The 12,261-nt window shown below is 52.0% G+C and overlaps 1 protein-coding gene across 1 annotated transcript in view; it reads left to right on the forward strand.

Annotated features, from left to right (window-relative positions):
• EXOC6B (exocyst complex component 6B) overlaps window positions 1–12,261 on the forward strand; it is a 210,379-nt gene that overhangs the window by 15,630 nt on the left and 182,488 nt on the right. Inside the window, exons 2-3 of the mRNA XM_056855368.1 lie at window positions 10,186–10,351; window positions 11,532–11,579. Coding sequence (XP_056711346.1) covers window positions 10,186–10,351; window positions 11,532–11,579 — 214 coding nt within the window. The remainder of the gene's footprint in view (window positions 1–10,185; window positions 10,352–11,531; window positions 11,580–12,261) is intronic.

Consider the following 12,261-nt stretch of genomic DNA (forward strand, 5'->3'; position numbering starts at 1 on the left):
GTTTTGGATTCATTTTGCAGTATCTGATTCTTGTTTAGTTGGTTATGGTGATTTTTGCAATATTTTACACTGTTATTGTGTTTAATGTTTATGCTTTCGTAAACTTCCTTGGAGAGATTAGATTGCTGAACAGTTGGTTCTGAATATTTTGAAGAGAGCGATCGGTCTGTGTGGAGAGGTGCGACTCCTGCTGAATCTCTGCCATAAGCGGCCTTGGGAAGGGGAGGATTGAACTGTCGGTTGAAGATGGATGCCTGCCAGTTTTCGTCTGGACTGCATCCACCCTCGTCTGTTGCTGGGAGTATAAATCTGAGTAAGAAGATAATTAGGGCACATTAGCAAGCTTTTCTTGCTCATGGCGGCTTTTGCGGTTGAAGTTGTCTCGAGTAATGAATTATGCTCTGGTTAATGCTGTAGATGGCCGTGCCGTTTGTGGCTCGGGCGAGCCCAGCTCGTGGTGGTATCATAACCAATGAAAGGGGCAAGAGTGGGTCCCCTTCAGGATCCAGGTTCCTGGCCGGGTTCTCCTGGTGTATGTCTCATTGAGCTCAAGGCTTTACTCCACTGTTTGGGGCGTGATTGGCAAATGTTCCCAGTGGATTATGCCCAAGCTCTTCCTCCTGTTCCTCCCTTTCTCTCTTTCCTAGCCCAGCTCCGACCTTGTGCTGTTCTGTTGGTTGCAGTAAGAGCTGAGCTGCTTTCAAAGCTGAGAAGGTGCCGGGGAGGGTCTGTCTCCTTTTGAAAAACATCCAGATCTGCCAACTTCAGCCCAGTGAGGCGTAGATCTCCCTGGAAAGATGAATGCGTTAGACACATGGTGGACAGTGAGGAATGACTTGGTGGATGGTGAAGAATGTATTGGGCATTATAGAATATGACATGGGGTGGAAAGCACGCTGCTGTCTCTCATGCTGTTCTTCAGTGAGGACCTGTCTGGGTCAAGAATGACCCCCCTGACTTTGTCCCCCACCCTTCTTCTTCTAGGCTTGACAAGTGGAAGCAGTACAGCATTTACCCTACCAAAAATACTACCTTGAGGAGTTTGCTTTAGGCACTCAGTCTGCGGTTTCCCGTGTTTGCCTTTGGTCTGGGGTTGTCAACTCCAGCCTGGGAAATGTCTGAAGATTTGGGAGAGATGCCTGTGGAGGGGAAATTTGGGAGAGATTTCACTAGAATCTATGATATACCATAGAGTTTGCACTCTGAAGCTGCCATTTCCTCCAGGGGAACTGATCTCTGTAGTCTGGAGATCAGTTGTAGTTCTGGGATAGCTCTAGGCTCCTCCTGGGGGCTGGAAACCCTTTGTCACTTGGAATGGTGTGCTCTACAGGCACCCTGGTGTGATATTTCCTCATGTTCTCTGTTTGTGTTGCACCCTGGCATGGGTTGTGTTAATCTGTACACATGGACCACCACCTTGCTTCTCTGTAGCACTCGTCTTCTGGCAGTGTGTGAGTGTGTGCACATGTGTGTGCCTCCTGGCTCCATTAAAAGGCTTGACCTCTGCCCAGAAGGTGGAGCTGGCGCACTGCCTCCCATGGCGCACTGATGCCCATGGCATCAGCCAGCTGCTACTCCCTGGATATGGGCTCCCATGCTGCAGTCCCCTTTGATAGCTCCTCGGGGCTTCCGCCTCTGAAGGCAGGTGGCTTCTAGAGCCTGGGGCCACCCCTGGAAGGGTGGAGCTAGATGAGGAGAGGAGCATAGAAAGGTGTTCTGGAGATGGATGGAGAGGGAGAAGGAAGCCTGTGAGGGGGTGACCAGTGAGGTCAGATCAGACCAAGCCAACCTAGGAGACCTCGTGGCCACTGGTCCTGTGAACTCTGAAAGGAGACGTGAGGTAGGTGGAGGTGTGAATGACCTCTGAATGAGCTGTTATGCCGAAACCTAGTAGACGTCTGAAAAGCCTTCATCCAGGATCGAACCCCAGAGAGACAATGACCTGCTTCTTCCTGGGGATATCACAGAGCCTCTGTGCATGGACCTTACGTGGGACCTTGTGGGTTGTGGATTGGGCGGGCCAGTTGGTGGCGTGATTTTCTGGTCACTTCCATGTTGATTGTTGCCTGGGTGCCGGGCTGGGTTTGCCGATGGGCGGGTGGCATGTATGGCGGGCCATCCATCCATCCATCCATCCTTCCTCCACCCCCGCTGTTCCTCCTCAAGGCTGGAGCGTGCTGGAACATCATGTGAAGGGAAAGCGGAAATGGGTGAAGGACAGCTCGGCCGCTTTAGTCGAGGCTGTCTCTGGTTATAGCACAACACTTTTCCCATCAGCGTCCCAGATGGTGAGAAGACTTTCGAGAGGTTCACCGCCCAGCTTGTGGTGCTCTGCGGGCTTGCTGCCTTTGTGGTGGCCAGTTTGGTGTGTGCGTGTGTGCGAGCGTATTTATAGGGGATTGTAAAGATGATTCATTGCCTCTTTTAATGCCCAGCTTGGAGGGGCCGGCGTTTATCTTGCCTGGCTCTGGGGCTCGTTCCCATCGCCCTACACATGGTGCGAATCAAGTGTCCCTCTGACTTGAAAAGGCCAGGGGGAGGCGGAGTAGCTTGCTGACGCATTGCTTTTGTTCTTGGGGAATTGTTTCCATTGTGTTCACAAAAAGGAGGGAAATGAAAAGTGTCGCTTGTGGCCAGTTCTGTCGGTGGGGCGGTGGCGGTGCTGGCGTGCCTGATTTCTGGGTGGCTCCTGCGTTTCCTGGGGCTCTCATGGGCCGCACATTAATTTTTTCCAGCCTTTTTCTCTCCTGGCCGCACATGATAAAAAGGCCTGCGCCCTACCAAGAATGTCGCAACCCAGACTGCTCCCCAGTAGTTTGAACTGGAGTCACTCTCCTTCATTCCCTTTCTGGAGAAGTTGCGCCTTGAACTGCTTGGCACTCGGCGGCTTCTGAGTTCCCCTCCGAGGGGACAGAGTTCGCTCCCCCCCCAAAAGCTTGGCTCTTAGCGAACCCTCCGCAGCCAGCCTCTCCGCTGTGCGCCAGCAGTTCAGGCTCCAAGTCTTGTTGACTGGAAAAAGAGCAGACGTGCTTAGGGTCATCTTGGGGTGATTTTAGGTAGGACCATCATTTTGTGGATTTTCCTAGAATGTTTAGGTTAAGGTTGACTGGAGATGTAAAATTTCGGCGATTTTGAAGTCGGGGTAAAAGAAACCTGCCTCAGCCCATGTGGGTATGCATTAAATTATGCCCCGGAGCCACCACCTGACCTCAGAGGCACCTCCCCTCTCTCCTCCCCATAGAATCATAGAGTTGGAAGGGACCACCAGGGTCATCAAGTCCAACCCCATGCACAATGCAGGAAATTCACAACTACCTCCCCCCTCCACACCCCTAGTGACCAGAAGATGGCCAAGATGCCCTCCCTCTCATCATCTGCCTAAGGTCACAGAATCAGCATTGCTGACAGATGGCCATCTAACCTCTTCTTAAATACCTCCAGGGAAGGAGAGCTTACCACCTCCCGAGGAAGCCTGTTCCACTGAGGAACTGCTCTGACTGTTAGAAAATTCTTCCTAATGTCTAGACGGAAACTCTTTTGATTTAATTTCAACCCGTTGATTCTGGTCCGACCTTCTTGGGCTGAAAGAAGATTCTGAACTCCATCTCCTCCTGGCTTGGGACAAAGGGACAGTGGCCTGGATCGTCTGGCCCCAGGGTCTCAGATGAGCATCCTGCTGGGGGAGATGGGGCGGCCACGACTTTGCAGAGACCACCCCAGACCCCTTTGACTATATTGAACTCAGCCCCCTCTCAGCTGCCCTGGCGTGGTGCCCCTTTCTGCCTCTCCCGCCTATGCTAGGAATGTGACTCTTCCACCTACTGTCAGCGCTGTATGTTTGGGTGGTACCGCGATGGCGGAGAAGGCGGCATGCTGGTCGATACCAGGTATGCATCAGCATGCTCCAGCTACAGACAGCACAGCCGGAGGAAACAGTGGCAAGGCAGGATGTCAGAGGGCATATTGAGCTTGAACACATCCGGCTCAGGAAGGGCCCTGCCACCCAGACTGCCTTTTGGGGTCCTGCACCCTCCAGTGGCCTTGGAGAAGGATGATCTGTCAGCCACGGGATCAGTAGACCCCCCTCCCCCCCCAGCTTCAGTGTTCCCTATTCAGTCTGCACTCTGAGGTTCTTTCTTGTTCTTCCCTTTGGTCAGCAGGCCCAAATGGGCCCAAGGGTTGCTGGGAACCACTCGGCCTTTCCATGCCTCTGTAGGATGAGACCCCCCCCCAATTGACCAGACTTGCTTTTCGCAGCCACAAAACTGCTGTCCTTTGAAAAAGCTGGTGCCAGCTCATTTCTCAGGGGCCTCGCCACCCGCTTGACCCTCAGGCAACAGCAACACAGTAGTCAGGGTCAGGCAATTTTTCTGAGGCCTTTATGCACTTCACAGTGCCCCCCCCCCCCGAACGATCTGATGCAACACTGCAGCTGCGTCCTGAGCGGACCCGTTCCTCCCCGATGCAGCCCTAACTCGAACCACCCCTCGACCAGCACTCTCTGGACCCAGCATGCCCACTGCATTGGGCCTCTTGGTCTAAAAAACCCTGAGATATGGTGGTTCCTTGCAGGGTAGGCACCAGCAGGGCTGCGGGCAGATTGAAGACTGTGCCTTCGGAAGCAATCTCCCCAACCAAAAACTGAGGCCCCCTTGCTCACCCGGCCTCCTGGAGCTCCTCCAACGCACCAGTCTCCCTTCGCTGCGAGGGGCCGTGGTGCCGGGAGTCCGCAGCTCCTCCCTCCCCCACTCCACTGCCATGCAGTTAAACTCGGGAGTAGGGGGCGGCATTGGCTCCCCACCATGGGCAAGGGGAAGAAAATGTGGAGGGCTGGCCCCTACTTACCTGTCAACGTGCAGCCTGCTTTTGTTTTCTGGCTCTTGTTTGTCGTTTAGTGAAGAGAAGGCAAAAGAGAGAGTGTTTCCGGTGAGATCCAGGCCTGCCACTTGGCCTTTCTGCAAAGTGTGTGTTCATTCGGTCTGTGGTTGCTGGGAACAGATGGCAGCTCGATAGAGACAGTTGCAGGGCACACGGGTGCCTGTCTGTGCCAGTCCTGCGGTCTGCATCTTTGAAGTACTGGTGACTTCTTTGGAAACTTGGAATCCATCTTGAAACCTTTGAAATGTGGTATATAAAGGATGTCCATAAACTACTTAAGCATTTAAAATACGATCTAGGCTGTTAAGGAGGACAGTCTGTTTTTCAGCTGGGGGGCACACGGTGTCCTTTGGGCCAGCAATGGAACAGCTTAGGCTAAAATACTTTCCGGAAACTTTTTCTGGAAACTTTCTGGAAAAATATTTGATGCCCTTAATAGCACATGAACTGATTTAACATGCTTGTTGTTAATATTGTGGCAATACTTTTGGGTTCAGTACTTGAACAGAAATATTTGGTTGGGGGGGGAGTAAATTGTGTGACTTAAATGTTATAGAGTAGAGCAAAGCGTCCAGTAGCACCTTGAAGACTGACAACATTTCCGGCAGGGTCTGAGCTTTCGGGAGCCACAGCTCCCTTTTTCAGATACAGCTAGGATGTGAGTCCATCTGTCCTTAAGCAGAGAAGAGTGAATTCAGACACCCAATGGCCATAGCAGGTAAAATGTCAACAGCAGGTAAATGACAATATCAGGCATGATTGGATTAGGTGTGATACGCTGAGGGGTGGTGGGCGTGGAGATGTTATAGACAGGCAAGTGCAAAGCGTTGTGTGGGAGTTATTGAATACTGGTAAAAATTAAAAGATAATACAGGATGTGGTGCCCTTACACTGTTCACATTTGAGAACAAAAAATCGGGGGGCACTGAAAACTGTTGGCCCCCTTCCTTTGGAACACCCCAAGGATTGTGTGTGAAAAGGATAGGGCGGCCCCCTCTCACCTTTTTCTGAAGAATTTACCACTCTTCCCTGGAGGTCATTGGTGTAGTTCAGTTTCACTGCTGCTCTCTCTGGCTTCACTTTCATTACTTAATCCCACATCACTTTGGTGAGTACGATCTACCTTGAGAGAGGAGAGAAATAAATACGGATCTTGGCTTTGGGTTTGGTATAACCTGCACAGCCAATTAGGCAATTTAGTTTTTTATTTGGATTCATATATTTTATTCCCCCACTTCCTGGTTTATAAATACATGAAACATAAAAGGTTCTCTGCCACACAATTCCTCGGGATAATAATCTGAAAAGCATTAATTACACCTTTAAAACTGCTTCGCTTTCCTAGTATTGTATTGGCAAATGGGCACCCGTTCACTGTTGCTCATGTTGTGAAACAGAAAATCTTTAGCAAGGGCAACATTTCTGTGGAAAAGCACCTGCAGGTTTTCCATCCCACACCTCTGGTAGCAGCTCTGTGAGTGGGTCTGCCTCAGAACTGGGGTCCCGCGGAGCCGTGCCAGTGTGGGAGCTCTTATGGTTGGCCGGTTGTTTGGCTTGCGTGCATTGGAGGGGCGCTTGGGCTTCCAGGACAAACCTCACCCACAGGCCACTGGGAGTTGGAATGAAATGTGGGAAGGGCTGTGGCTCAGTGGCAGAGCATCTGCTTGGCATGCAGAAGGTCCTGGGTTCAATCCCTGGCATCTCCAGTTAAAGGGACTAGGCAAGTAGGTGATGTGAAAGACCTTTCTCTGCCTGAGACCCTGGAGAGCCGCTGCCGGTCTGAGTAGACAATACCAACTTCGATAAACCAAGGGTCTCATTCAGTAGAAGGCAGCTTCATGTGTCCATGTGTTCCTGACTGACTCAATAAGCGACACTCTGGGAATTGCATTACCTTCTCTGAAGGCTAGAGAAATTGGTTTGAGGAACTGGTTCATACTGTCCCTAAACTGCTTTGGGATACTCAGGAATCAGAATTGGTTCCCAATAAGGGGAGTTTCTTAAACACTGAAGGTGTCCACTGCTCATTTGCATGGGGATAAACAGAAATATGGCTGAGGTGTTTGTACCCCTGCTCGGGTGTTCTGTTCTTGGCAGCTTGTAGGTTTGGGATGTGTCTGAGACCCCCACAGAAGCCTCTGCAGAGGGTCCAGCTTCTGGAACTGTTTGTGCTGCCAGGACCCCCAGGCTGTCGAGGAGTGCTTGGAAGCCATCCGACGAGAGGTCTTTAGCCTGACACCTGCAGCAGTGGGCCTGAGTCAGGGGCTCTGGACTCAGCCCTCCCCCTGCATCCTGCTGAAGTTGAGGCTCCCCGCCTTCTCTGAGTGCGTGGAGGAAGGGCTTTGATGAGCTTTGCAGCCTTCCGTCTCCGCAGAGCTCCGCTGCTTTTCTGCAGATCTGCAGCAGCCGAGAACTCCTTGACCTCTTCCAGGGCATGCCGTGACCGTTTGCAGGCGTGTACACAGAGGGGGAGTGACATTCTTGTTCTCCTTTATTTTTAACTTTCCCAATAAACAAAATGCTGCTGCTTAATGTGAAGGAAATGTTAAAACCACTGCAGCATTTTTGTCTTGTCGTCGAAGTCCAGCCTTTTGTTCTCCTTATTAATTGAAACCAAAGAGACAGCAGTTGCTTCCCTGTCCCCAGAAGGTGGTTCCGTGGCTCCAGCCTGTAGGATTCCTGCTTTCTCATCCACCCCCCGCTTCAGTTGGTCTCAGTTCCTGGCTGATCACTGGCCTCTTTACCCCTATCAAGCAGTAGCCAAGGGAAGGGGGCCCGTTCAGGTTTGGATCGGCCACTCGCCCTCCAGGTCCAGCAGAGTTCTGAGCTGTCCCCCTTCATCAAAATTTGCTGTGACCAATAACACAGGTGGACCTTAAGTGAAGCTCCATTTTCTGGCTGTGCCAACCTTGTGAGGTGGGTTAGTGGCAAGAGCCTGCCCCGAACCCACCCCTGACTGAGTGGGAGGTGTGCCTGCGGCCCGCCCTGTGGCCGTTCTGCTGCCTTGCCTCTCGGCTCTGCTCCCCAAAGGCTTGTGCAGCTTCGATGGGTGAGGGAGGGGGTCCTGGCGTAGGGCTGCTCTTGCCTGCTGGTGGACAGGTGAAGGTGAGCTGAAGCGGTTGAGTTGCAGGCCTGGAAGCCTCAACGGGGACTTCTCAGCCCTGGTTGAAACAGAGAGAAGCCAGGAAGCTCTGCTCAGCCAGCGACTTTCCTTTTCAGACCTCTGGCTCAGTCTGCGCGGCACCCATTGTGTTGCATAAGTCCGTTCTGCATGGTTTGTGGAAAGCCAGGGGAGTGGGACCCTTCCTAAATGGAGTTAGCTGCACTGATTGCACCTACCCACTCATGCTCCTTCTCTGTGGTGCCCCCACCATGTGAAACGGCCTGCCTAGAGGTCAGGAAGGCCCCCCTCTGGCTTCTGTCATTTTGCAGAAAGTACAAAACAGAAAGGTGGAATGGAATGAGAACCGTAGTGGCACAGGGCGGTCCAGAAGGGCTCCTACAAATGGGAGGGTGGGACGGGTACTGCCTCGCCTTTCACCCTTGCCACCCCGCATCCTGCTTTCCTTGCACTGTGCTGGCCCAGGCAGGTTGTTGTTTGTGCTGTCATTTAACATTGTACTCCTAGCCCTACGGCATTGTTCACTGGAGGTACAATACCTCCAGTGTGACTACCCTTTTTCTCTTTCTGTACTCTGTAATCTGCCTGGAGCCTAAGGGAGAAAAGGCAGGTTATAAATCAGCTAACTAAAGAATAACTAAAAAGTGTAGCTGGCTAGCCATGCCAGGCAGGCATCGTTTGTCCGAAGGTCCCACTGTGCAACCCCCGTTGAATTGCAGTTTGCAGTTCCCATTCATTCCCATGGAACTTGCACAGGAGAATTTCCTGCTGGATTGTGGGTCAGCCATAGTTTTCCATTCATGTCTGACTCTAGCCCAGCTTAGCTTGAGCTCATCAGAATTTAGGAACTCAGCCAGGTTGGCCACAGTCAGTACTTGGATGAGTGACCACCAAAGAAGCCCAGGGTTGCTATGCAGAGGCAAACCACCTCTGAACCACCTCTTCCCTTCAATGCCACACGGTTGGGGTCCCTGAACTCGATGGCACATTCTTCTCCTTCTCCTGACTGTTGTGTTTACATCAGAGTACCACTAGATGGCAGGCTCAACCCTCATTTCAAAAAGACGCTCCTTTCAGAGGCGAAGTCTTTCTTCTCCTTCTCAGGGTGTCGGGGCTGTCCTTTCCCCAAGGCTCTGCCTGCTTCCCGGCCTCTCCGGCTTCTTGCCCTGCTGGCAACTCACGGTCTGAAGCAGGACAGCTCTGAGAGTCGTGTGCTGGGCCAGGGACTGGTGCTCCTGGGTTCTCCAGATTAGAGTCCACTGCTTTTAACCACTACGCCACTCTGGCTGTCTTGCCCTACCACCAGAACGCTCCTCTTATGCAGTTAGCCTCTGGGTCTACTGTGCCAAACACCCCAGCTTTTCATTCTTCGCATCCTGCCATCTCTTTCTGGTCTAATTTGCCTTCAGCTTCACCAGTTTTCACCAGCTTCCTCTGTCTTGCCCCTTCTCATTCTGTGCTCCTTGCAACAGAGCCTGACACTCCTACCTCCAGGATTTATTTGATGGGCTCCACTGGCTTCAGACTCCTGGTCACCTTTACAAAATAAGCCATGAAGCTCTGTCTCTTGACAAAGAAGGACCACTTACTTGGCCTGGCCTGAGGGATATGGTGTAGGGTCTTGCCTGACTTCAGGGAAGAAAGCTCCTTCAAGTGTCTCCCCCCTCCCCCGAAGTATTCCCTATAGAAGAAGAAGAAGAAGAAGAGTTGGTTTTTATATGCCGACTTCTCCACCACTTAAGGAAGAATCAAATTGGCTAACAATCTCCTTCCCTTCCCCTCCCCACAACAGACACCCAGTGAGGTAGGTGGGGCTGAGAGAGCTCTAAGAGAACTGTGACTAACCCCAGGTCACCCAGCTGGCTTCGTGTGTAGGAGTGGGGAATCAAACTTGGTTCTCCAGATCAGAGTCCACTGCTCCACACCACCGCTCTTAACCACTACACCACGCAGGCAGTGGGGATTTAGGGGCTGGCACTGCCTTGCTGTGCCCCGTGTTTCTTAGCTTGGTGTTTACACTCCTAATAAAATAACACGGAAGGCCTGTTTCTGTCATTCGTTGTTTCGTCAATGGATGTTGGTCTGTAGAGACCAAAGAGCCGCTTGGTGAGCCCCCAAAGGAGGTGAGTTCGGTGTGTTTTTCTCCAACAGCACCACTAGATGATGTGATGTTGTGCCTTCTCCAGGTCTGTCTATGATGGCGAGGAGCATGGGCGCTTCATGGAGAAGCTTGACGCACGCATCCGGAATCATGACCGGGAGATTGAGAAGATGTGCAACTTTCACTACCAGGGCTTTGTGGACGCCATCACAGAGTTCTTGAAAGTCCGGGCTGAAGCGCAGAAGCTCAAGGTAATCAGTCAGCCAACACTGCAGACTTGATGGGTCCTTTCATTGCTGGCGTTATTCATGGGACAGTCCTCTTTCCAAGCGCTCCTTGGGGGTTCAGCCTTGGCTCAGGGAGTGAGTGTTTTCAGTTATGGCCCTTGGTGGGGTAGTCCTAGAGGAGAGGCTCCCCAGCCAGTACTTATGAATGGCATGTGTTTTCCTTATCCCAGGCTCTGCTGAAGCTCCAGGTCGACTTCTGGGAGAAGCAGCGGAGACTTTGAGGGGAGGCTTCCCGGGAGAGCTTGTTAGGCCCAAAGCCAGCCCCTTCTGCTTGCGGGCCCGCCCAAGGGGAAGATTGCCAGGGTGAATAGTGAAAGCTTCTGCCAGGCTCAGGCTTTCCTGAGTCTAAAAGAAAGCTCCGACAGCTTCTTCAAGCTGGGTGGATGAAATGGTGGCCGCCACTGGCACTGTACAGTCTGGGGAAGGCCGACGAAAGGAGTAAGGGCCACAGAGGCCGGAGCTGTGCGGGTCAGCCCCAGGCCTCTGGACCTGTGGCCGGGAAAGAGGCTGTTGGCTAGCAGCGTCTTGACCATAAAAGAGCAGATAAGTATGGGTGTGGGTGGAGAGAAAGCATGCCACCCAGATCTTGGGGCTAGTCCAGATATTTGGATGCTGATGTGGCAAAGCCCTTTCATGCGACCACATCATCTGGCATTTCATGTCAAGAAGTACCTGTTTGAAAGGGCTCGCTTGTCAAATGAGCCCCACAACAAGCGCACATGTGAATGGAAACACTTGCACATCTGCTGTTCATTAGGGCTGCTAATTGGAAGTGACCTGAAGATGACTTAGCCCACTGGGGTGCTTGTTTGCTTCACAATTGAGCCTGGCTCTTGAGCCCGGTCTCATTGGGCCATCTTCGGTTATGAGATTACTCTATGGTTCTTTTGTTTGAATTATTGTGTAGTTGATATTTCGCTTTAATACAATATTTAATTAAGAAAAGAAACCCCCAAGAACCATCTTTGGAGAGCACCTGGCCACAATGACAGTGTTTAATTTTCCTGGTGTTCAGGATTAGCTTTCATGGGAGGGCTCGCAAGGCAGCCTGTACAGCCGTGTTCAGTTCTCTCTGTCCCCGAGCCCCATGCCGAGGCTGTCTGCAGGGAGCTAACTCAAAGGCAGCCTGGTTTTCTCTCCGCAGAACCAAGTGACGGATACGAACAGAAAACTGCAGATGGAAAGCAAGAAGGTAAGCCTCGCATTCCCTATAGGAAGGAGCCTCCCTCGTGTCCTTGGTCTTGGGGCCAGGTGAGTTGGAGCTGTGTGCTGAGGAGCCCTGTCTCCCCCAGTGGGGAGGTCTGTGGGGGGTGGGAATGTACAGCATCCTTGCCTGCCCATCTCTTCCATGGTGAAACTGCCTCTCTCGAAGACGTTCTGTGACTGCTTGGTCAGATTTGTGCATATCCATGGTCCAAACAATGGCCAAAATCTTAACCTCTAGGCTGCAGGTTATGATATACTTGACTGCATGGGAGATGCAAGCGCAAGAGAGCTCTGCTGTGGAAGAACATTGGGAAATTATCCCCTGGTGGTTCTTGAGCAGGAAACAGGTTTTCTTTGTGAGGACGGTGGATGGTTCAAAGCAGCTGTGTGAAGCCAATGGCGCTATCATTTGGCCTGGCCTGGATTTCCCTTGGGAGAGCCCCATCAGATTCTAGTCAGAGGGACATGGGAAGGAACTTGAGCTGAAGGAACATGATCTGGTCTCTCCAACCTGAGAACCAGGAAAATGCAGGTCCGCAGAGCTCCTCATTTTTCCATTCCAGCCGTCCCCAGGGCAGATGGTCTTGGCAAATAATCTCCTGACTTTTCCTTCTGCCTCCTGCCTTTTGAGCTCAGCTCCTGAAGGGGCCAGCTCTGTTCCCTGGCTG

Source organism: Euleptes europaea, chromosome 9 (genome assembly GCF_029931775.1).
Source record: "Euleptes europaea isolate rEulEur1 chromosome 9, rEulEur1.hap1, whole genome shotgun sequence".
NCBI lineage: Eukaryota > Metazoa > Chordata > Lepidosauria > Squamata > Sphaerodactylidae > Euleptes > Euleptes europaea.